We start from the raw sequence: 26,819 nt of genomic DNA on the forward strand, positions 1-26,819 counted from the left end.
TGGGATCATTAAACTTCATGGGCAACCCAATGAGATCAATAATCTCCCTTTATCAACAAACATTTTAAAAACCAGTAATGGCACCTGGATCACTCTGACTTTATTTCCCCCTCCATTAAGTGGTTGGCATCTCGCAAGTTGAGTAAATTTTCTCATAATTTTTATTCCCTTTTCTCCCCCCCCAATCAAACAAATTGTGTTTTTGTTTTTGTTTTGTATCTGGATTGAATCCTAGCACCTCCTCTGCATATAAATAACCTGTCATCACTGCCTACAAGACTGGTAATGGCTGAAATGCAGTCTCCAAGGATAGCAGGGAGAAAACGAGGCAGACCCCCACTTCACTCAGCACCGATGAAAATGGCAGTCCACAACCTTTACTCTTCTTCTACCTGTTCCTTACCAGTTGTGAAGATCCCAAAGAAGAGAGGCCGGAAACCTGGACACAAGGTATGTTTCCAATGCATCTTTCTTATAAGGTTGTCTTAGACTGACACCACTAACATCAGAGTGAAATTAAAATATGAAATAGCAAAAAGTGAAACAGGTCATGTAGAGCCTGCTAACGACAGAAGGAGAAGTTCAATGCCATGTATCACATCTTGTTGTCAAAGAATGCCTGCTTAACATGTAATAATAATAGTAACTCCCATCTATATAAGGCAGCTGAGTGGTTCAGTGGATAGATTGCTATCCTAGATTTAGAATCAGGAAGACTCATCTTTATAAGTTCAAATCTGGCCTTGGACACTTACTAGTTATGTGATCCTGGGCAAGACACTCAACCCTGTTTGCCTCAGTTTCTTCATCTGTGAAATGAGCTGGAGAAGAAAATGGCAAGCTATTACAGGATGCAAGAAAACTCCAAAGGGGATCAAAAAGAGTTGGACATGACTGAAATGACTCATCTATATAATACATACATTATCTTGATTGATCTTCACAATAGTTCTGTTTTAAGGTACTATTATTATTATTCTCATTTTACATATTAGGAAACTGAGGCTCAGGGAGTGACTTGCCCTGCATGACAACAGCTCTTAAGTGTGTAAGGTGTGGTGCAAACTCAAGTCATCTGATGTTTGGCACTTTATCTCCTATAGCATCAATATAGTCATACTTATTTTGGGGGTAGGGAAACTGAATTAATAACAGACAAGGTAAGATCAAATTAGAGAAGATTTTGAGGCATACAGCTAAATCTGGGTCTCCATAGCCATCACCTAAGTTAGCCTTTCAAGCAACAAACCATTACCTGACTTCTTACTGGAACCATTTTCAAAGCCATCATCCAAAATGCATCCGTCATTTATTTGAGTGGAAACAGATGATGTCTCTCAGACAGTTAAATAAATAATACTATCAAGGCAATGTCAAGGAATCATAGAAGAGTTTTCCCAAACCCAGTTCAACAGGGACCCCGTGAGGAAAACACAACTCATTAATTCGCAACTTCCTGCTTGCATAAAGGAAGCACTGATGTCAGGCTTGGCTCCCCTTTGATGGATTCCCAGAGATTTGGAAGTGGGGAAAAAACCAAGTTCTCTGATGTAATCCCAGTCATATAAACAAACCCCAAACCAGGGACAGTCTTCTTCCCTTCTGAGATGGGAGCCAAGTATTTCTGAAGAGTCTCCCAGAGAAGAAAGACCATCATGCTGGCCATTCCTGAGCATTTTCCACTTCAGTAAATTCGATTCAGAAGCTTTCTCTTGTTTGGAGAGAAGGAAAGGCTTAGACATCCATCTTGAGATCAGAACACTCTGCCCAAAATGCAAATTTCCAATTAACTCCCATAGATTTAGGAAAATGTATGGAAATTATTTCAGGTCTGCAGAAAGACAAAGCCTCTGGAAAGTCTGTAATGAATTCAGTCTTGTCCCCTTTGATTCCGAAGGAAATAAATGCTAGGAAAAAGAAAAATAACACAGAAATATATATATATATATATATATTTATATGTATATATAAATATATCTATACATGCATATACATAAACATACACACATATATACACATGTGCATATATACATACAGACATATATACACATGTAAATAGAGGCTACTCAAGGTTATTTGAGAGTTATTCATTTTTGGAATTCAGTCATCTGATGAGGAAATTTGCTTTCAGTCTCTGGCTGATTTTTCTTGGACTGAGTAACTTCTTTCTCATTGGTTGTCTTGATTTACAAGGCACTCTTTCAGAGCTGATAGCAAACTGATATCATTCCTCTCAACTCCCTTTCTTAATGATGCTGAGATCTGACTATTCTACCTGCATGCTTGGAGTAGAACAGACCATTTACTGATCCAGGAATCAAATCCAGGGACTGGAAGAAAAGCTGTGAAACTTCAGTTCCCTCCTACACCCCTGGGAGTTGTGGCCCATAAATAAAAAATGCTAACAAAGATATTCTTTACCACAGCCAGAAAAATGGAAATTTGCTCCATAGCTTGAGCCTGACTTCATTATTTTCCTTCCTTTTAAAAACCACCATTTTCAGTCATTCTGTCCTTATTGCAACATAGGCAACTGGGTTTTTTCACTGCTTCACATTTTTGTTCCACTCGGGAGACAGCAGCATCAATTTCTTCATGGTTGGGGGCATTTTGGGTGAGGGAGGGAGCTTTTGAGATCGGGGTGGCTCAGGGTGCTTGTCTTTACAAAGAAGACTCCCATTCAGGTAGGCTTTGGGATCTAATGAGGTAACATATAAAGTACTTTGCAAACCTTAAAATGCTAGATAAATGCTAACTATTATTATTTTTAACAACAGCAACAATAATGTTAATAATGATGCTGACGTTTGGTGGGCAGCAAGCCCTAAGTCTGGGTCCTCCTATGGAAGTCCAGGTTGGCTTCATACACAAAGAGGCAGATCATTCATGATAACTGGTGGTGGGGCTAGCGTTCTAGGATTTTGTTTCAAATGAATGGATCATTTTATTCTTTAGTCCTGGGGAGAAGAATTCTGTGCAATAGAAAAACTTACCCCTGGTAAGAAAATTACACAGTAACACTTCACTTTCCCAGATGTCACCTTTTAGGAAACCTCAACTCTCTGGAACATTGCCCAGAATCCAGATGTGAACAAACTCCCCTCCTCCCTCATTAACTATTTTGGATGGAAATCTGTCTAAAATGCATTATACCCCTCCCGGTCACCTTAAATAGAGCTCTCATAGTAAAGCCTTTTCTTATTTACCTAGGGTCATTCTTATGAACATTATCCATTGTACTGATCTTTATACATTTACACTGATGGTTTCTGAAGCTTTTGGTGTATTGGAGGCATGTAGTCTATACTTCTGCCCCGATACTTCATGGTCTGGACCTTTCCCTTTCAACATTTGTTTAAAAATCTTTCTGTAGTGCATAGATATTAATTTCTTCTTTAGCAATTATAAGACACTGAGAACAATTCACTGCTTCTTTGTCACTTTCAGATTTTGTAATTGGTTATCATGCTTAGGAGAATTAAGTCCCTTCATTTTCCATGACAATTTTAAATGTTCAGTGCTATAAATGAAGAAGTTATAGAAGACTGGGTTGTATTGTATAGGCACTGACCCCAAAATATGGTGTAGAAGGTGGTGTTTGGATTAGGATATGAATTTTTAAGAAAGCTTATCTTTTTTTCAATCACTTCTTTTCCCTTAAGCAAAAGTGCAGGGACATTCTGGTTAATGAAATAACTATCTTTTGAATTAATTTGTAGGGCTTTCAATAGAACTTCAACAAGAGTTTCTTATTCCAATCAAGAAAACTTTAACTCTTATTTCTGGACTTTTTAAAAGAATAATACACCAAAGATCAAGTATTATTTATGTGCATTTATTTTGGCATCTTGGGAAGTTGCAGCATAGATTTAGACCTGGATTGAAGTCCTTCCTCTGACACATGCTGTCTTTATGACATGCTTTCCATGTTCTAGACAGGTCTCTAGAATTATCATTCAGGAATGATAATGTTCAGATTGAGCTGAATCTGGCAAGAGAAGTTAAGGACCAGAGGCTAGATGATTATTTAGTGAATGTATAATAATATTAGGTATTCTTTTTATCCATGGAGTGAACCATTGAAATTCATTCCCACTCTCAAACTCTATGATCCTGTGAAATATCAGAGAAGGTGTATCAGCAATGCCATATTCACAATGCCTATGGAGATTACAGATATGCTGATATAATTATCCATCACAAAATACATCATGCTTGCCATATGGGGGAATAAACTAGAAAATTTATTAAGATACCAAAAGACTGAGTCCCAAAACCAGAAAGTGAAAGCCATCAGAGTAGTTATGACATTGGCACAGGTAGATAAAGTAGAAAGCACCCACATTTTCAAGCTTTAAAACAAAACAGGCTACCTCAGGCAAAGGTCCTCCTCTCCCCACTCACAGCAACCACCCAGCGTCCAGGAAGTGCACTCCCAGCAGCTCCGGACCCTGGCAGTCCTTAGCAGAAATTCTGGCTAACTCAAAAAGGGCTTCACGCTGCCAGTGCCTCTGCTGCTGCTGCCGCCGCCGTCGCCACCACCGCCAGCCACTGCAGGAACTCTAGTTTGGCTTCTGCTTCCTCTTGATCCGCCCCTTCCTGCTACGTCAGCAAGTCCAATGGGGCATGGAAGATCTTTAAATCCCATAACCCTTACAGAAGGTACTGACTTTTATTGGTAAAGGGAATTCACTATTCCCTGTACCACAGGTCTGGTCCAGTCCCCTGTCCTATCTTGATACAGTGAGCATGAGGAATAGGGTAGGAGAAGGTGGATGGCCCTCCCCCTTCTTTTCAAGATAGGCAAAAACCATCTCACTTTTTTTTCTCTCAACTTCAGCCTTGAAAGAAATGAGGTTCTTGAACACAGAGAGAAGCTGTGAGCATGGAGATTTAGGGTCTTAATGCCTGGACTGAAAAGAATACTGCCTTGTCTAAACATTTATTTTACTTTCTTGCTTCAATTTTTGCAATTTATTCTGCTTGACATTTCTGTTGTCTTTTGTACAGTTTGTACTGGCTCCTGAGAGCTGATTGTTAAAATTTCAATTTGAGCATTTACAACTCAGAAATCAGCAGATGCTTCGAATCAGGTCATGATTTATTGTTCTGATGAATGCCTAGACTTAAGAAAGTGATGGAGAAAATGTTAATAATGTATATTAAATTATAAAGTGTGTTCCTATATACATTTTTTCAAGAGAGCTTATTGTTAAACATTTACCAGCATATAACTACATAGGACATAAACGTTGACCTCAAATCTCTTGAACTCGAGATCATAGACAGATTTAGATCTGAAAGGGATCTGAGAGACTATTTAGTCCAACCCCAGCACTTTATAAATGAGGAAAATGTGGCCCAGAGAGGTTCAGTGATTTGACCAACGTCACACAGGTGAGTCAGAAGCAGAATGTGAGCTCTGGCATTCTGACTCCATATCCAGCACCCATTCCACACTTCTCCAAAACTGAAATTTCTTGTAGCAACAACATATGAGTTATTACAGAACAGATGGGAAAAAAAAGTTTTTTTGAATTTTAGCAGAGTGGTAATTTACAGTCCAAATTTAAATTCATTCTGAGTTTTAAGAGGGCAGGAATGGAGGGTGGGAGTATTTAGAGAGAGGTCTGTCTTCTTTCGTGTACAATCCACTTGTTCTATTGCCTTATTTTATTTCCCTGAAAAAAAATAATGATACCCTGGGATACCACGTATAATGGTTAGCCTACTCCTGGCAAGTCTATGAGGCATTGTTTTTAGAATCGTATTTTGGCGAGTTTATTTTTTCTCTCTTCTTGTGTTCTTTTCCTGCTGAAGGAATAATAAAGTGGTGTACCATCCTGTTACAGAGACCTTTATCTAGTTGTGATGGACCCATGCCAGTTCTCTCTTCTTGTCTTTTCATGCTCTCTTTTGTGTGGGACAAGAAATAACATTCCTCAATCTTGGGAGCCAGAAGGCTTACATTGAGATTTAAGCTTCCTTCACCTTCCTCAAAGCCTCAGTCTTCTGATCTGTAATAATAGTAATTAATAACAACAACAACGATGACAATAGCAGCCAGCATTCACATAGTGCTTTGAGGTTTGAAAAAGCATGTTATTACCTCATTTGACCCTCACAATGCCTCTGAGATGTAAATACAGTTATTATTACCATTCTACAGATAAAGAAACAGAGGTTACATGACTTGACCAGGGTCACATAGCTAGTAAGTATCTGAGGCAAGATTTGAATTCACATCTCCCTGACTCTAGGTCCTGTGTTCTATCCACTGTGCTTCCTAGTTGCTGAGGGTTGTTATCCCCATCTGTAAAATGAGGATAATAATACTTTTATCATGAACCTCATAAGATTGTTACGAGGAAAGTATTTTGTCCACCTTAAAGACTATCTTTGCTAAGAAAACCACAAATGGGGTCAGAAAGAGTCAGACATGACTGAAAATGATTCAACAACAACAATAAGGAGTTCACTACAGAGACAAGTGACATCCTTAGATCTTTTGTTCAAGGAAAATTGTTTCTATAACTGTATGGAAGACAGATTGGAATGGGGGAGAACTAGAGGCAGGAAGACAAAAGAGGAGGCTATTGCAGTAGTCCAGGAGAAAACTAATGAAGGCCTGAGATAGGAGGAGTCAAATGCAAGAGAATACATAATGGATGAAACAATAAAATCTGGCAATCCATTGACAGTGGGAAGTGAAGGAGAGTGAAGAGTTTAGAGTACTACCAAGGGTACAGACCTAGGAAAGAGCTTGGACAGATGATGGTCATTGTTTAGCCATTTCAGTCGTGATCCTTCATGATCCCATTTGGAGTTTTCTTGGCAAAGATGCTTAGAGTGGTTTGCTATTTCTTTCTCCAGCTCATTTTACAGAGGAGGAAACTGAGGCAAACAGAGTTGAATGACTTGTCCAGGAAAGTGTCTGGAGCCAAATTTTAACTCAGGTCTTCCTGACTCCAGGTCCAGTGCTCTATCCACTGAGCCACCAGCTGCCTCTAGGATGGTAGTGCCCTTAACAAAAATATGGATCTTTGGAAATACAGAGATTGCCTGGAACTGATGCATGATTTACACAGATGAAGTATTCTCCTTTCTTGGTCCACATTCTTTCATTCATTCAATAAACATTTGTAGCCCTGTTTTGGAGCAATAGATGCATAGGCTTCTGGTAATTGTAGATCCAGGTCTGCAAAGAGGTTTTTAAACCATCATGATGTCTGGCCTGGAGGAACCTGGAAACTTTGGAATTAGTTGGTCTGCATGGGGTAGGGGTTGAGAGTGGGAGGAGACTGGAGAGAATGGAGCTACCATAGCAAAGAGGGAGGATTATTCATGAAGCCAATTTTTTTTTTTGGGTGGATTAATTTCATGAAGCCTAATTTTGAGCATGGAGCTGCTGGAAGCTCCTGCTTACAGCTCCACTTAATTAACAAAAAGCCTTCTAGGGAGGCTGAGATTAGTCTTTACTGAGGAAATGCAAGATATTGTTGACTTGTCTCCTTTCCTTCTTTTCCATTCTCATTTTTTGATTTGAAAAGATGAAGGTTTAAATCATGTCTCCTTTTTTGTTGTTCAATTATTGCTCATTGTTTAATTATTGCTTTAAATCTGGATTTTTCTAGATAAATGCTAAAATCTATCTGAATTATTTCTGCATGTATATCTTTAATTGAGTAGAACATGTGAAAATAGGTGAATCCGTTGGTTGTTTGAATATACACAGAGTTTTTATAAGTTAGAAATCCTTATCTTTGTGAAAAATTGTTAGGGAATTTCTACTGTAACTGAGGGCTTGAGTTATTATTATTTATTAATAATCTGCATTAATAGGCTCCCAAAATAGCAGAGAAAAAGATACATGAATCTTTTAACTGAGAACTTGAGCTATTATTATTTGATAATAACAACAACAATCTGCATTAATAGGCTCCCAAAATAGCAGGGAAAGGAAATGAATGAATTCATGGACCATTGCCCAGGATTAAAGAACGGTGAATTATTAGATATTCCCAAAAACTTTGAATAAAGGTGGCTTTCCACCCCTTTATGTTTTCAGAGAGAAAGGATAGAAGATAGAGGGAAGGCATTCCTGAAGCCAAGTTTTAAAAGGGCAGAAAGAGAAATGGTTTGGGGCATTCAGCTGTACCCTTCTAGAAGAGAGGAGAGGATACAAAATGGTGAATACCAGTTACATAACTGCTTCCCACAGTTCACCTGCTAATTTGACATTTATTACATGTTGAAATCCCCTAAACTTCTGTATTTTATGTTTATGCCAGATTTGTACTCTGTCTCCCAAACATTTAATTTATTTTCTCCATCTGACTGGGTGGTTTGCAGGATTATTTTTTTTAACAGTATTACTTCTATTTCTTCTCCCACTGATTCTCAACCAGCCAATCTCCATCATAGTTCCCCTTTTCAATTCCTAGATTTCACTACATGAGTACATCTGTTTAATATATCAAATTACTCCACTCTCTCCCCAATCTTTCACTCATTCTACAAATGAGAAACTTGAGGCCTAGAGGGGTTAACTGTTTTGTTTGAGAACATATAATTCATAAGTAACACATTAAAAATAATAGCACATAACCCAATATGCTTTCAACTACACTACAATTTGAAAAACTCTGGGATTTGGTTGGTGTGGGTATTCTCTACTTACAATGCATATTTTAATCTCTCCACATAGTTTTTTTTTTCCCTAAATGTATTATTTATTTATTTTTAACATTCTTTTAAAAAATTTTTGAGTTCCAAATCCTCTCCCTTACTCCCACCTCTTTCCTATCCACTGAGAAGACAAGCAATATGATATCAATTATACATGCAAAATCATGCAAAACATTTCCATATTCTCTATATTAAAAAAGGAAGAAAAATGAACTGAGAAAATTGTACTTCAATTTGCACTGAGCTCATTAGTACTCTTTCTGGACATGGACAGCATTTTTTTCATCATGAGTCCTATAGAATTGTCCTGGATCAGAGCAGTTGTCTTTCACAGTTGATTGTTATTAACAACATTGCTGTTCTTGGGTACAATGTATTCTTGGTTCTGCTCACTTCACTTTGCATTAGTCATATAGGTCTTCCCATGCTATTCTGAAACCATCCCTCTTGTCATTTCTTATAGCACAATAGTACTCCACAATCACATGGCACAATTTTTTTCAGTCATTCCCCAAATGATGGGCATTCCTTCAATTTCCAATTCTTTGCCACCAAAAAAAGAACTGCTATAAATATTGTTGTACACATAGATCCTTTTTCTGTTTCTTTGATCTTTTTGAGACATAGATCTATTAGTAGTATTTCTGGGTCAAAGTTTTATACCCCTTTGGACCATAGTTCCAAATTGTCCTCCAAATGGTTGGTCAGTCCACAGCTCTACCAACAATTCATTAATATACCTATTTTTCCTCATCTCCTCCAGCATTTGTCATTTTTGATAAATGTAAGGTGGTACCCCAGAGTAGTTTTAATTTGTATTTCTCCAATCATTAGTGATTTAGAGCATTTTTCATATGACTATAGATTTGATTTCTTCTTTTGACAACTGCCTGTTCATATCCTTTGACTATTTATCAATTGTGGTAGGGCTCTTGTTTTATTAGGTTGAGTCAATTCTCTATAGATTTGAGAAATTAAGCTTTTATCAGAGAAATTTGCTGTAAAAATTTTTATATTACTTCATTATCTATGGAACCTTTTTTTTTTTTAGCAAAATGTAGTTTCTTTGATTATATCTTTTAAGTCTATTTTTGTTTTGCTGTGTCTGAGATCATGATTGCTACCCTTGCTTTTTTAAATGGTAGATTTTGCTCAGACCCTGATTTTAACTCTGTGTATATCTCTTTCTCTTTCAAATATGACTCTTATAAATAAAATACTGTCGAATTCTAGTTCCTAATCTATTCTGCTGCCCACTTCTGTTTTATGGGTAAGTTAATTCCATTTACATTCATAGTTATGATTACTATGTATTTCCTCCTATCCTATTTTTCTTCTCTTTATTCTTCTTTCTCTTTTTATCCTGTTGCTCCTCAAAAGTCTGTTTGGCTTCTGACCACTGCTTTCCTTAACCCACCCTCCCTTTTATCACCTTCCCCCACCCCCCAACTACCTTTTCTTATCCACTTATTCCTGTCCTAATTCCCTGCTGTGTAACATAGATGTCTATATCCAACTAAATGTATACATTTATTCTTCCCTCTTTGAACGAATTCTGAGGAGAGTGAAGTTCAAACATTTCCCACCACTCCTCCCCCCATCTTCCCCTACATTGTAAAAACTCTTTCTTACATGCCTCTTTAATGCAAGAAAAATTTCCCCATTCTACCTTTTTTCCCCTTTCCTTTCTCCCAGTGCATCCCTCTTTCTCATCCCCTTATATTTTTTGAGATCATCCCAACATAAATTACTCAGATCCATGGCCTAGGTCTACATGTTGTTGCTGCCCAGTAATTTTTCAGTTGTGCCTGACTCTTTGTGACCCCATTTGTGGTTTTCCTGGCAAAAATATTGGAGTGGTTTGTCATTTACTTCTTCAGTTCATTTTATAGATGAGGAAATTGAGGCAAACAGGGTTAAGTGACTTGCCCAGGGTCATGCAGCTAGTAAGTAAGTATCTGGGGCCAGATTTGAACTCAAGAAGATGAGTCTGCTAGACTCTAGGTCCATCATTCTATCTGCTGGGCTACCTAGCTTCTCTTCTGTCTATGTAGACGTCTTCTTGCCCTAAAAATGATAAAGGTCTTAGGATTGTATGTATCATCTTCCCCTATTGGAATGTAAATAGTTTAATTTGTTGAGTCCCTTATGAGTACTCTTTCATGTTTACCTTTTCATGTTTCTCTTGAGTGTTGTGTTCGAATGTCATATTTTCTATTGAGCTCTGTTTTCTTTTTCCAACCAGAAATGCTTTGAAATCCTTTACTTCATTGTATATAGCCATTTTCCCCCTGAAGAATTACACTCAGTTTTGTTGGGTAGGTTATTCTAAATTGTAATCTTAGCTCCTTTGCCTTCTAGGATATCATATTCTAAACTCTCCACTCCTTTAACTAGGAAGCTGCTAAATCCTTTGTGATCTTGTCTGTGGGTCCATGATAACTGAATTTTTTCCCCTTGGATACTTGCAAAATATCTCCTTGTCCTGGGAGCTCTGAAATTTGACTATAATATTCCAGAGGATTTTCATTTTGGGATCTCTTTCAGGAGTTGATCAACAAATTCTTTCTATTTCCATTTACACTCTGGATCTAAAATATCAGGGCACCTTTCCTTTATAATTTCTTGAAATATGACATTTAGACTTTTTTCTCATCATGGTTTTCAGGTAGTTCAATAATTTTTTAATTATTTCATCTTTTTTTTGTCTTTTTTTTTTAAAGGGGGGAAGGCCAGGCAATTGGGGTAACTGATTTGCCCAAGGTCACACAGCTAGTAAGTGTTAAGTGTATGAGGTCAGATTTGAACTCCGGTCCTCCTGACTCCAGGGCCAGTGCTCTATTCACTGTAAATTATTTTTTTCTTGAGCTATTTTCCAGGTCACTTGTTTTTTCCAGTGAAATACTTCACATTTCCTTCTATTTTTTCATCCTTTTGACTTTTTAAATACTGTTTCTTGATGTCCCACGGAGTCATTAGCTTCTACTTGCCCAATTCTAATTTTAAAGAAACTATTTTCCTCAGTTAGCCTTTGTACCTCCTTTTTAACTTTGTTTATTCTGCTTTTTAAAGAATTCTTTTCTTCAATGAACTTTTGTGCCTGTTTTACTGTTAGGTCAATTCAGTTTTTTGAGGTGTTATTTTCTTTAGTATTTTTTGTGTGTGCCTGTTTTACCAAACTCTTAATTCTCTTTTCCTAATTTTATTACATCACTCTCATTTCTTCTATTTTTTTTTCCTTTTTGGAGGGGAAGGGCAGGGTAATTGTGGTTAAGTGACTTGCCCAAGGTCACATGGCTAGTAAGAGTTAAGTGTCTGACACCACATTTGAACTCAGATCCTCCTGACTTCAGGGCCGGTGCTCTATTCACTGCACCACCTAGCTGTTCCCAATCACTCTTATTTCTTTTCCCTTTTTTTTCTCTACCACTCTTCTCTCTTTCTTTAACTCTTCCAGGTATTGTCATCTTCTGAGTTTATGTCTTGGTCTTCTCTACAAAAAGTAGTAACTTTTTATTGTCAGGATTTTTTTTCTTTTGTCATTTTCTCATTTTTTCCAGCCTATTTTTTACTTTTGAACTTTATGTTAAAAAATAAAAAAGTTGGGCTCTGCTTACTTGATGGTGGAGGGGCTCCATTCCAAGCTTCAGGCTTTTTTGTGCTGCTGTTTTCAGACCTTGTTCTGGGGGGGTTGCAAGTTTTTGATGCTTCAAGTAGAGCTGTGGTCACTGCTCTTCTGGTCTGTGCTCTGGTCTTTACTCAGATAGGCCCCTGCTCCCCTGCAGTTGCGTGTGCTGGCAATCTTCTTGACCCTGGAATTGTTGACCCAGTCCTTTGCTTTCCTGCAGCCACAAGTGCTAACATTCCTTTCTGCCTTGGAACTGTGATCAGGGCCCCTGCTCCCTTGTGACTGACCACAAATGTTCAGAAATTCATATGAGCAATAGAATTGCCAATCAATACCAGCGATACCCAAGGCCACGTCCCCTATAATATCTTCCTATTGAGTTGTCCTACCCCCTTACCACCTCTAAGCTGAGAGCTCCTAAAGCAGCCACTGACACTTTCATGGCCACCTCCAAGCCCCCCTCCTCATTTGATTAGATGCTTTTTATTTGGTGCTGTAACAAAAGAAATTCACCTGGTAGTCATGAGCCTACCCAAACTTAGTGTCATTGTCAGGCAACAGACAGCTTCCAGTTGACTAAGCTTAGTCAGAACTCGCTAGCATAGCCTTTTAAAAGCCAAATGTCACCTCCATACCACAATACATGTCGATACCATGATACTGCCACCAATAAATATTTGATTTATTAATATAATACCATAATACATTACTATTCCTGAGATGGGATAATGGTAGATTCAGTTCCCCAGCATGCTTTAGCCTAGACAACAAGACTATTTCAAAAGATTTTCTTAGTGTTATAATGTTGAATATTTCTTCTATTCCATCCAAATGTTCATTGTGCACGTATTACAGCAACCATGCTTTGAAACTTAAAGATAGAACCCATTTTGTTAGCATATCAAAAGATAAAATAAATTAGCCACAAAGAGTACCCAAATATTTCATTTTGGAAATTTGCTTAAATGTCACAAAGGTGATAAAATTGGTCAGTGTTCTAGCTACTTCTCAGACATGTTCTTCCATGCTTGGGGCCCTTTGAAAAAATACTGCATCCCAAAATGCATGGTAAGGACATCTAAGGATTAGCTAAGTGGCAAGAGAGATTTGCAAAGTTTTGGGAACTAAGAGTTAAAATGCCATCATTGAATTTGGGGCATTTTTTTGCCCTCTATGTATAACGTGTATGTCCCTTCCATACTAAGGTGAGTGTCAATGTCATGCTACTTTAGTCAATAAATATTTGATTTATGGATATGATTTCATTAGTGTATGTGTATACACACATTTATCACACATACAAATAAATTATAAAGAACACAACTTTACCATTATATAATTAAATGAAGAGGCAATTAAGTGGCATAGTGGATAGAGTTCCCGTCCTGAAGTCAGGAAGACTCATCTTCCTGAATTCAAATCTATCCTCAGACAATTCAAATCTAGCTGTTACCCTGGCCAAGTCACTTAGCCCTCTTTGCTTCAGTTTCCTCATCTGTAAAATGAGCTGGAGAAGGAAATGGCAAAGCATTCCAATATCTTTGCCAAGAAAACCCCACATGAGGTCATGAAGAGTCAGACATTAACTGAAAAATGACTGAACAACAACAAACACAACCACAATTTTCCCAGTAATCCAAGCTTGCCATCTCAAGTCATCATTGACTTCTCATGCTCACTCATTCCACACATCCAGTCTATTACTAAATCTTGCTTTTTATACATTCACATCTCTTATATACATCACCTTTTTTCCATTGACAGAGATACCATATTAATACTCTAGACAACTCTTTAGTGGGCTTTCCATATTGAGAGGTCCAGAACTTTAATGAAATCATGGTGATGGACCAAATTACATCTACTTCAGATAGATATAGAAATTAAAAAAAACAGATATAGAAATACAGAGATTGAGATGTAGAGATTGAGGTAAAGATAGGGAAATGTGAAGCTAAGGAGAGGTGGAAATGGGGGGGGGGGTATATCGAGATATACAGATTGATAGAAATGAATTCTGGTACCATCTCTAGCATTATTTATCCAAACAAACCTCAATACTTTATGAACTTTAAACACTCCATCTAGATTTCACTCTTTTAGAATGAAATAAGAAGATTAGAAATTAACTATTAAAAGCCCTATGCAGTAGAATAGTGAAGCTGGGGCATTTGCTAGATTCTTTTTTTTTTTTTTAAAGCAATTGGGGTTAAGTAACTTGTTCAAGGTTACATGGCCAGTTATTTCTGGGTGTGGTGCTAAGTATCAGAGCCCGAATTAGATCCCAGGTCATCCCAACTCTGGGGCTGGTGCTCTTACTCACTGCACCTGGCCACCCCTAGGCAATTGGGGTTAAGTAACTTGCTCAAGATTACACAGCCAGGTGTTTCAGGGTGGGTACTAAGTGTCTGAGCCTGGATTTGATCCCAGGTCATCCTGACTCTGGGGCCGGTGCTCTTACTCACTGTGCTACCTGGCTGCCCCTATTTGCTAGATTCTTTTAGTGGTTTGTTTTCTAAAGAAAATCAAGCTAAGGAATCCAAAAGTTCTGGGGTATGTGTACTAGTGTTTGTGTATAAGAGTGTGTATGTGTGTGTGGGTGCACACACATGTACCCAAACTCATATCAAATGATGCCCTTTTAGTTTAGGTGCTTAAAAACATTCACTCTGTTGAGTTCTTCCCTATTTTCACTTCCTATGTACATGTTCTAACCTCCTCTTATGCTTGAGATAATTAATGCAAAGTATTATTTCATAAATGTCATTTACTCATACTAATATTGTCCTATAGATAACCTTTAGACAATCAGCACTTCTGATAATAACAAAGCTACATATTTCCAGCAAAACCCAATGATTGAATTATGGGTCCATTTATTCTTGCTCCCTTGTAACTTGTCTGTTGCCCATCACATTCTAGTAGGGCCCTTCCTTACAATTTGGGATTTTACTTCAGTTTGAGGGTTTTTTGGTTAGTTGGTTGGTTTTTGTATGGTGATCAGTACTATTCTATGTATACCAATCAAACTAAATGACTCTTTTTTGACTACCATGTTGATTTGCACTTGATTTAGCAAACTTTGCAAACTTGGAGGATCATTTCCATTAAAAAGGTAACTTGGGACAAATTCATTCATTTGTGCATGGCATTCAGTCTTCCTCAAGAGGAAACAATTTACACAGGATCTTAGTAAATAATCATTTGCTTTTTGTTTGGTCTCTGGCTTGGGGTTTTAGTTTACAATGAAATCCCAGCATGGTGTCCACACTCTACTTTTCCCCTCTCCTCCAGTTTCAAGTGAGTGATCCTTCCTCTTCAAATCTATCATACTGTTCCAAATTTCTCCTAAGCAATTACATATTTTGTAATACATAATGTATACATAATTATGTATGATGTATATATAACATAATTTTATATAAATATATTACAATTGACATAGTAGTTGGGCTTTTTTGGGGGGTCTTATCTACCCTCCAAATGGTGATTCCCTCCCTAGAATAATTATTAGGCAGCTGGGTGGCACAGTGGACAGAGTGCTGAACTTGGAGGCAGGAAAAACTGAGTTCAAATCCTGCCTTAAATACTTATCGACTTGGTGAACCTGGGCAAAATATCTAATCTCTCCTAGGATCACTTTCCTCATTTATAAATTGGGGGTAATAAAAGCATCTACCTCATGGGGTTGTTGTGAGAGTGCAGTGAAATAGCATATGTAGCATTTTTTGTAAACCTTTATATACCATATAAGTGCTAGCTATTTTTATTATAATCACTAAATTGCAAGCTCCTTGAGGGCAGGACCATGTCATTTTTTAAAATCTTTATACTCTTGACTCCTAAAGCATAGTGCCCCCCTCCCTCCCAGATGATGGGACATTAAACATGTTTTAGGTGCTTAATAAATGGTTTTTGTTGTTGTTTGAATTGAACTAAAAGTCATCAAGGAAGTACAGCACTGAAGACTAGTTTGACATGGAACACAAAGTCCAAATTGTCTAAAAGTTAAATGTTGGGTCTCTTAATGTAAAGAAAAGATGAGCTGGCCAAAGGGTTCCACCCTCTTTGGTTGCATTTCCAGCTGGCAGAGATGGACACTTTCTCCTTCTGTTCCATTCTCACCATGATACTATTAACAAGGCAAAGCACAGGCTCCTCTGGCAGCCATTGGCAGCAACGCCCTTTACACATATCGTGTTGGATGCTTTTGATTAAGGTTTTGCATTTCAGATCGAGGTGCCAACTTCACCAGTGCCTGTACAGGATTGTTGGCTTTGAGTGTGTTCCCTAGATTGCAAATTGATTAGCTACTGTATGTCAGGGCAAGGCATCCTGGGCAGTGAATCTTCTTCAAGTGGGTATGACTGCCAAGAAAGACTCCCCTCCTCCCTTCCTTCCTCTTCATTCCAGGCCGTTTGTTCGGCTGCAGCCTATTTGAGTTTGTCCATTAAAAACAAAGAAAAATCACCTGCCAGGAGAACAGCTTGAACAGATTGGGGCAGAAGTTGGAGCTCATCATTTTACAAGTTGGAGAGGCTTCAACTTTCGGTCCTGGGGTTTCCAAATCACATCCCTGCTCCAAGGGGAGAATCAAAGGTAACATTTTTAGCAAAGAGGGCCCTCATTGCATATTCCTCCTCATTCATTACATGGCCTCCACCAGCTGAGCAGCCTGATCCATGCAGGGAGTAATTTTACTCACTGAAAGGCCATCCAAGTGGAAAGTTGCTTCACTCTCACTGAGCCTGGGTGGCACTGTGGCAGACTGAGGCGTTTAACAAATGAACAAGCAGACAGTGCCCAACTTGCTATGACCAGTTCACAGAGCACTTTGGGTTCATGCCTGCAATCTCATTTTCATTATTTTGGGGAATTATTTAAAAGTGCTTTACTCTATTTTTATGGCCTTTAGTTTCGTTTGAAACTCTTGGTATGATGGAAAACCTATTAGTAGCAAACTCTTACTCTTAACACTTTGAGTCTTTATAAAGCATTCTTATTAGACACAGCCAAATGAATGGATAGATAGTAGTAGTAGTAATTGTAATTCTTTTGTAAAACAAATTTTATGGCTATCTTTTGTTTTTATATCACCTCCATAATGTCTTAAAAGTCACCCCTTGTAACATAGAAGAAGAAAGAAGGAAAATAAACTGTTCAGCAAATCTAATCAATATACTAAAAAGTCTGATGATACAGCTAGAGCTCCATACTCATAGTATGGAGACTTTAGCAAAGAAAATGGGGAAAGGATTGGTCATTTATAGGATCAGTCATTATAATTTTGCAATATTCAGTTTCTTTTGTTTTATGAATCTTCATTCCATTTATGTTGTTGGAGTGGTGTATGTTGTTTTCCTGGTTATACTTACTTTACTTTGCAACAATTTATATAAATCTTCCCATGCTACCCTGTATTCATCATTTCTTACAGCACAGTCATTACTGTGTTGAAAAAAGTCCCATTACATCATGTACCACAAAGTAGTGCTAATTCTTAATCATTAATCTTGTTTCCTTTCCAACATCTGAGATAAAAGGCACGATAAAGACTGGTTTGACCTTAAGATAACTTATTATGTGGAGGGTAAAAGATCAGCATCAACTCTTTGAGATTCTACAAACATTTAAGTCCGATGAGCTTTTATTAAGCACCTACTTATGTACTGGGTTTGAAGTTACAAAGACAAGAATGAAAAAGTTCCTGCCCTCAAAGAGTTTACATTCTATTAGATTACTAACAAAGAGCAAGGTCTAACAGAGAAGATTTTCAATCCTTGTAATCTTAGTGCACAGAGCTTGCTGATAAATCATCCTGAATAACAGTCCCCTGGCACTGTAAATTTTCTGTTCCATGTTTAAGGTTCCAAGCAAGACATGGAGGCTGGCCTCTTCTTATCACAGACCATACATATGTCATGACAAATGGCTAATCCTAGTAGCCTCGATTGCCAGAACTAGCCACAGGACAGTAAGTCTCTCCCTCTGGGAAATGGTTACTACATATATGTATATATATTTTCACAGTTGGATGATAGCTCAAGAGTGAGATGGGACCTCAGAGACCCTCTAGTTCAATCCTTTCATTTTATAGGTGAGTAAACTGAGGCACAGGAAGGTTAAATAAATTTCCTGAAGTGAGACAGGTGTCAGAAGTGGGATTTGAACCCAGACCTCTGACTCCAAAGCCAGCATTCTTTTGATTGCACTATGCCTCCTTTACCAGGAAGAGATAGAGATAGTCACCAAGAATATGGAGAGCATGGCACTGAAGGTCCACAGTAGTCCTCTATAACTGAGGACTTGCAGACTAATTTATATGAAACCATGGCCATGATTGGTCTTGGTGACTACAGGGTTTGGATGACACTATAGTTTGCTTGAGCCTAATGGGATCATCTAATGGTCATCTAATAAAATTTCTAATTTTACAAATGAGGGGAAAAAAGACCCAGAATTGTAAGGTGGCTTGTCACTTAGAAAATTTCCAAGTTAAAGTGCTAGAACCAGGATGAGAACCAAGGTGTCTTAACTCCCATCTATTACTTAGAACATCACCAAATGTAATGGGAAGCCTTAGACAGGCACCTGGAATTGTGTACCTTCTTTCAGTTATCCTCCAGATAAATAAGGAGATAATAAAATTGATGAATTCAAATTACCTGGCCCAGTAGTAACCTCAGGCACCAAAAGAATTGGCAGTTATGATTACTGAGCCATTGTCAGTGACCTCTGAAGTGCTATGGAGAGGGAGAAAGATATTGCAGCATGGAAGGAAGGCAAAATATTCTCCCAGTCTTCAAGAGAGCAAAGAGGATGGTGCTTATAAACAATGTTAGTGATTTTCACTTTGGTTCTTTGAAAAATTCTAAAATGCCTTATTATGGTTAATGACCATACAGAAAAGGAAGCTGTGATCCCAAAGGACCAAGGTTGAGAATAGGTGACGTATTGACCCCATTTCCTTTTTCTTAAATGGGGTGTCTAGACAGACAGATTTGAGGAGTGCCATAATTTCAGTTTCCTGAGATTTTAGCAAAGAATTTCCCCAAGTCTCTCTTGCTACTGTGGAAAAGAAAGTGAACTAACAATAGTTCAGTTAGGCAGACTTGGAACTGTTTGTTTGAATGATTAGATCTATAGGACTATATGCCAGTTTGGAAGCTCTTGAGTGGACTACCCCGTGGATCTGTGCCTGGTTCTCTGTTGTTTAACATTTTAAAAAATCAATGACCTTAGATAAGAATGTAGAAGAAATGCTTGTCGAACTTGCCAATGATATAGATGAAAGTTAACATTTCAAAAGATCTTGATGGGCTAGAATATTGGGCCTTATCTTAATAAAATGGCATTTAATAGGGATGCATGGGAAGGAAGAGAACATGTACCTATTATATGCCAGGCACTGTGCTAAGGACTTAAAAAATATTATCCCATTTGATCCTCACAATCACCCTGGGAGGTGGGTGCTATTGTTTCCCCATTTTACAGTTGAGGGAAACTGAAGCAGACAGAGGTTAAGTGACTTGCCCGGGGTTACATAGCTAGTTAGTACCTGAGTGTGGATTTGAATTCAGGGATTTCTAACTCTGGGCCCAGCGATTTATCCACTGTGCCACCCAGATGTCTCTATATACAATGTCCTGGAAGTTTTAGGGTGGTCTTAAGCTATTAAAGTGTCCAGCTGCACTAAGACTTTTGGGACACCCTGCATAATGTCATAAAACTTAGGTCTGAAAAATCAGCCTTATATGTACAAGATGGAGGAAGCTTGACTAGACATCAGATCATCTGAAAAAGATCTGAGAGTATGAGCAAACTGTAAGTTTAATTAATATGAGTCCATTGTGTCCTATAGCAACCAAGGAATCTAATTATAATCTTAGTCTATTTTGAAGAGAAGCATGGCTTTCAGAAATAACTACTCTGCCCTGCTCAGACCACATCTGGAAAAATGTGTTCCAATTCTCTGCACCACATTTTAGGAAGGATAGAGGGCACCAAGTTGGTGAAGAGCCTTAAGTTTTTCCACATGAGGGTTGGTTAAAAGGACTGAGGATGTAGAGTCTGGAGAAAAAAAGACTTAGGGGAAACATGAATGCAGTCTTTAAGTGATCAAAGAACTGTCATGTGGGGAGGAATTAGAGGAGTTCAGCTTGTCCTAAAGGCAACGCTTGCCACAGCGATGGGTGGAAATTGCATGAATATAGACTTAATGTGAGGACAAAATTCCTAATAATAAAAGCTGTCCAAAAGTACAGTGGCAGCTAGGTGGGTGATTCCACCTTGGAAGCCTTTAAACAAAAAGCTGGAGGTGATGGTGAAAAGAGGGCTAGACTTGGAATCCGGAAGATCTGAGTTCAAATGCTGCCTCATGCTCACTAGCTGTGTGACTTCAGAAATATCAGTTATAACCTCCCCTAATGTCAATTTCCTCACATCCATAAAAATGGAGATAACAGCATCTACCTCATGGGGTTGTTGTGAGGATCAAATGAGATAACACATTTTACAAGCCTTAAAATGCCATATTAATGCCAGTTATTCTTGTCTGTAGAGAGGGATTGCATTCAGGGCAAGGATGGACTGGCTGGCCCCTTTCTGTCTGTGAGATTCTATGATCCCGAAGGATGTACACAAAAGCTGACCATGCCTATCATGTTTGTATCCTTGATGGGGGCTGCAGATCCCATTGGGCTATCCTATCGCTGTTGACACATAACGCCACTTCACGCACAGGTCCACACCTGCCCTCAGGACGCATCGGTCAGTGACCCTCTGTCGTACTTCACACACTGTGGAGGGGAGAGGAAAGGAAGGCAGGGGGATACACTAGAATTTGCTAACAGGGAAGTATTCGGGGAGACGAGGAAATGATGCCCTCTAGGTTTTCATTCACCAAATTGGTTATATCTTGCAGCTGAAGTCTCGTGTTCTAATGACTCCTTTAGCAATCTCTCCTCCGCGAAGCACACCGGAGCCAGATGTCAGCTCCATCCCCCAGGATGCGGCCGCCATACCCAGCTCGGCAGCAGCAGCGCAGGCTCTCACAGGTAAGTACGCGGAACTTAACAAAAATGGGTGCGTTGGAGGGCAGGGAGTTAGTTCCTTAACTAACGACAGTTTGCTCCACGGGCATCATTGGATATCTATGTGACTGACGAGGTGGTTATCTCTGTAAGCCAAGTGAAATCTATAAGGACCAGAAATATCGAGCTCTGCGGTCTTGAGGTTTGAAATATTCTTTTTTGCGTTTTCAATGAGCAACGATGGCCCTGATGTACTCTTTAATGGGGGAAGGAAGGTAGGCAGGAGCATGGAAAGAAAGTCCTGTTTTGCTTCTTTGATCCAATACTAAGAAAGTTCATCATTAAAACATCACTGTCATCTTATGTGCATTCATATTTTTTTTGTTTTCTTTTTTGGTTTTTGGAGGGGGAAGGGCAGAGCAATTGGGGTTAAGTGACTTGCCCGAGGTCACAGGGCTAGTAAGTGTTAAGTGTCTGAGCCCCGATTTGAACTCAAGTCCTCCTGACTCCAAGGCTGATGCTCTATTTGTTGCGCCACCTAGCCGCCCCTCATTCATATTTTTAATTTCCTAGTATTGTCTCTTTTTGCAAACCCATCTCTCTGCCGCCAGTCCTGAAGTTAGGTAGTTGGGGTATACTCTAACCAGGATAGATTTCATATGAAATCAAATCTAGAAAAGGGATCAAACATAAATGTAAAGTGACCCAATTCAGTCAGTCACTCATTCTAAATGTATGTATCTATTGAATGTCTGCTATGTGCTAGATACTAGAGAGATGCAAAGATAAAGGCTTGAGAAACTGCATGGTATAGTGAAAAGAACCCTTCCTTTGGAGGCATAGGACTAGGTTCAAATTTTGCCTTTGATTCTTTCTACTAGTATGATCTTAGCTAAGTCAACCCAAGTTTTCTCATGCTTAACATGAGAGATTTGGACCAGATGGCTTCTAAGTTCCCTTCAGGCTCTTAATCAAATATTATCTTATGAACCTATAATGTTATATTACCTAGGAAGACCCTACTCTCAAATAGCTCCCCAATTAATGCTGAAAATTCTATTATCAGGAATTAATTAATTTGTATTGATCTTTTAAAACCTGAAAACAGACCTAGTACTGCATAAATACAAGCCCCTAAGTCCTTAGTGTGAGTTTTTTTTCCTTTTGTAAGCAAAAATTATTGATGCCTTTTGTGTTACTATTACAGTCATTTCTAGATATACTACATTGTCCTCTTCCTCACCCAAACCCCAGAATTATACTTCCTGTGAAACAAAGATAGTTAAGTAAATCCTACTGACACAGTGAACACTTCTGACTATGTATGTACCATTCTGTACCTGTAGTCTCCCACCTTTTTACCTTGAAAGAAGGAAGATGCTTCCTCATTTCTTCTCTAGTGATAACTCTGATAATTTATAACTACATATGGTTATATAATTGGCCATTATAATGATCAGTTTAGGCTTAATTTTAGTGTTACTTTAATTTACATTATTAGTTACTGGATATATCATTCCCTTGTTTCTGATTTCTTCACTCTGAAGTTAATGTATATCTTCCCATGTTTCTCTAAATTACTCATATTCATCATTCCTTATAATTTAAATACTATTCCATTATACTTATGTTTCTTTAGCCATTCTCCAATTAATAGAAATCTATTTTGTTTCCAGTGTTTTGCTATTACAGAAAGTGGTGCAATGAATATTTTGTTGTTGGGAACAAACAGTAGTGGGAACTTTGGATCAAAGTGGGTGAACAATTTAGTCATTTTCCTTTCCAAATTATTTTCCAATTCACAGATTCACTAACAGTGTATTAGTGTATCTATCTTCCCATAGCTCCTTCAACATTTGTCATTTACAATGTGAAGAATGTGAGGCAAGATATCAGAGTTGATTTAATTTGCATTTCTTTACTAGTTATTTTGATCATTCAAAATCATCAAATCAAAATATGGTTGTTCATAGTTTACAAAACTATTTTTTGACTACTCATCTATTGGCTCTTGACCAATATTTGTATCAATTCCTTATATATCTTGGAGACCAGAGTTTTATGAATGATATTTGATACAAAGCTGTATTGTTTTATTTGTGCAAAAGCTTTTTAACTTTTGTAAGTCAAAGTTATTTATCTTTTCTTTTAAGATAAACTCTACACTTCCTTTGGTTAATAATTATTCTACCAGTAATAGTTGTGAATGGTATATCCTCTTTAAGAAAAAAAGGAAGACAGAAAGAAAAAAAGGAAAAAGGCTGTGACTATTTATATAGAATGTCCCAAAAGTCTTAGTGCATTTTAAACTTTAAGAACTGCAGTCTAAATACTACATACAAAAAAATCACCTTCAAAAGTTATTTCAATTTTTAGATTAATGTTTCTCATTAAAATTCACCATAACCACCATCTTGTGCTATATGTTGTGCTAACTGATTTTTGAACTTTGTAAAAACTTTCTTTGGCTGCTGCTCAGTGACTGAAACAATTGCATCAGTAGTTTAGCTTTAAGATCATCCAGAATGAAATTTTGTTTCATGCATCACAGTTTTGATGTGACCCCACCAAAGAAGTCTAATGCGTATAAATCAGGTCACTGAGGTAGCCAAATCAGGGGGAATCTCCTTTACCAGTTCACTGGTCTGAGAAAGTGTCTTCCAGAAAACAAAATTAAAAGTAAAGTGTATTTTCCACAATTTATAAAATTAAATAAGTATAAAAGAAATATAACTAATAGAGGAATACTGTGTATTTAGGTCATTTATTCACTTTGAAGTTAATTTAATGGCACATGGTACTAGATGCTGTGCTAAACCAATTTTCTGCCAGTTTTTCAGTTTTCCCAGCAGTTTTTATGGGATAGAGAGTTCTTTCATCAGTAGATTCATGTGAGCTTTTCAGATTGTTTTCTTCAAAAGAGGAGTATTTGTTTGTTGGAAACAATACTTCCTGAAAAGTTTGGATAAAAGGAGAGAAAAACTGCAAATGAAGAAAGAGTACAGAAAAGGAGTCATGACCACAACATCTTATCAACTTCATATTTTTCCTTACTGGTGGCCCTTCAGAGATGGAAAATTATAAAGTAATATGTAAGACAGATTTATCATATGGACTTAGAGAAAGGTAATGGTAGATAATTGTCATTGAGTCACCTTTGGAATCAAGTGGATCTGGAGTCAGTTCTTATGTCTGATTTGCACTAGGTGCATGATCTTAATAGACAAGATATTTAACCCCTTAGTGCCCCAGGCACCAGCTTAAGCTATGGAGACACAGGACCTGCCTTCAAATCCTGCCTCTGATGTTTACTACCATCCTGAAAATATGGGGATTGAACTAAATTGCCTCTTAGATTCCTTCTAACCTGAGATCTATGATTTGGTAAACTAAGTTAGAAAGAAGTTGCTATCAACAGACCATTTCAGGTCTTTTTCCACTTTTTTTTTTTGCTAATGTCTTTTCAAAGACAAGGAGATTCCAGGTAATTTATGTGATCAATCCCATTCTTTTTCAAAAATAATAACTTTATTTTAAATTAAAAAGCATTTATTTTCTCTCCTTCCCACCTCCCAATAGAATAGCATAAAATCCCTGTACCAAATACAAATAGTCTAGCAGAACAAATTCCAATATTGTCCATGTCTAAAAGCACATGTCTTATTTTACATCTTTTGGAGGTAGGGAACATTCTTTATCATTGGTCTCTTGGAATCCTGGTTTGATCCTTGTGTTGATCAAAGTTCTTAAGTCTTTTAAAGTTAAAGATTTTGGGAATGTTGCTGTTATAGTATAGATTGCTCTAGTTTTGTTCACTTGAGTCTTAATTAATTCATCATATATGTTAGCTATATTCCCCATAAGCCATTGAAAACTGGTGGGTGCCTCCTAGCTTCCTTGAGGTATATGCTCAAACTTGCCAGAAACCTTCTAGGTATAGAGGTGGCTTTCATTTTATTGTCTTCTGTTATGGGGGTCTGACAGTATTTGCTGTGCATGTCAAAAAGTGAATAATAACAAGAACAATCATAGCTAGTTTTTATATAAGAACTCTTCAAGGTTTGTAAAGCACAAACAAATATTATCATATTTGATCCTCACAACAACACTGGGAGGAAGGTGCTATTATCCCCATTTTACTGATGATAAAACTGAGACAGAGATTAAGTAAATTGCTCAGGGTCTCACAGCTAGTAGTATTTGAAGCTAGATTTGAACACAGGTCTTCCTGACTCCAAGTTGGCAATGTATTTACCTCACCACCATTTTTCTTAAGAAGACATCTAAAGCTTTGTTCTGTTTGTAGAGACAACCTCTGGCTCTTTCCAGTGGTTGAAGACAGATAAGGCTTCAACCTGAGGTAGCTAAGTGATTCAGTAGATAGAGGATGGGGCCTGGAGTCAGAAGACCTGAGTTCAAATCCAGCCTCAGACACTTATTCACTATGTGACACTGGGTAAGTCACTTAATATCTGTTCCCTTTAATGCACTAGAGAAGGAAATGGCAAACAATTCCAGTATCTTTGCCAAGGAAACTTGAAATGGAGTCAGAAAGAGTCAGATGCAACTGAACAACATTTTTTTTCAACACAGGGCAGCTATGTAGTGCAATGCATAAAATGCCAGGCCTGGAGTCAAGAAGACTCATCTTAGGGCAAGTAGCACAAAATCATGCCTGTAAACTAAGAAATCATGCTCCCTTTGGGTAGGGGCCATGAAAAAATAGGCTATATGGTAGCTTCCTGTTTTAGTTAATTCTTTTTTCTAATATGTTACAAAATTCTGCAGTTTCTTTAGCACCCTATAAAATCAACACCCTGGAGAAAAATTTCATATGCCCTCCCCTAGTTGTGCCATTCTAGAAGGATTATAATTCTTCTCTCTAGATGCTTATACTGTAGGACATATACAGTCTCTCTGGACTACCTCTCTCTGCCATTCTCCCTCTTCTCTTTTCCTTCTCCCCTCCTACTTCCTGCACTTGTTATCCCTATACTATGTTCAAAGAATTATTTGAGGCCCCTTTCAAAGAACCAGTTCCCATTCTTGACTTTCATCTCAGCAATATTCTCTACTGGTAAACTCTCTGTAATGGGTAGATTGACTAGAGTGCTCTCTGTCTAAACTTTCTTTTTACAGTATTGTTGGTAGGAGTCCAGTCATGGAACTCTTACCATTTTTATCCCATCCACTGCCCACCTCCTGCTCTGGAGCTGCTATAGGCTCAGGGGCTAATTTTAAGAACATAGTCTTTAGGGGTGGCTAGGTGGTGCAGTGAATAGAGCACCTGCCTTGGAGTCAGAAGGACCTGAATTCAAATCCAGCCTCAGACACTTAATACTTACTAGCCATGTGACCTTAGGCAAGTCACTTAACCCCAATTGCCCTGCCTTCCCCCTCCAAAAAGCGAGGGAGGGAGGGAAGGAGAGAGAGAGAGAGAGAGAGAGAGAGAGAGAGAGAGAGAGAGAGAG

The 26,819-nt window shown here is 38.0% G+C and overlaps 1 protein-coding gene across 1 annotated transcript in view; it reads left to right on the top strand.

The window, feature by feature from the left end:
* Nucleotides 1-246: 246 nt before the first annotated feature.
* SCML4 (Scm polycomb group protein like 4) overlaps nt 247-26,819 on the top strand; it is a 92,013-nt gene continuing 65,440 nt past the window's right edge. Inside the window, exons 1-2 of the mRNA XM_069077435.1 lie at nt 247-450; nt 21,240-21,372. Of these exons, the coding sequence (XP_068933536.1) occupies nt 286-450; nt 21,240-21,372 (298 nt within the window). The 5' untranslated portion in view covers nt 247-285. The remainder of the gene's footprint in view (nt 451-21,239; nt 21,373-26,819) is intronic.

This window comes from Petaurus breviceps, unplaced genomic scaffold (genome assembly GCF_028583685.1).
Source record: "Petaurus breviceps papuanus isolate PSGF00001 unplaced genomic scaffold, PetGlider_PUasm1.0 90977, whole genome shotgun sequence".
In the NCBI taxonomy this organism is placed as follows: domain Eukaryota; kingdom Metazoa; phylum Chordata; class Mammalia; order Diprotodontia; family Petauridae; genus Petaurus; species Petaurus breviceps.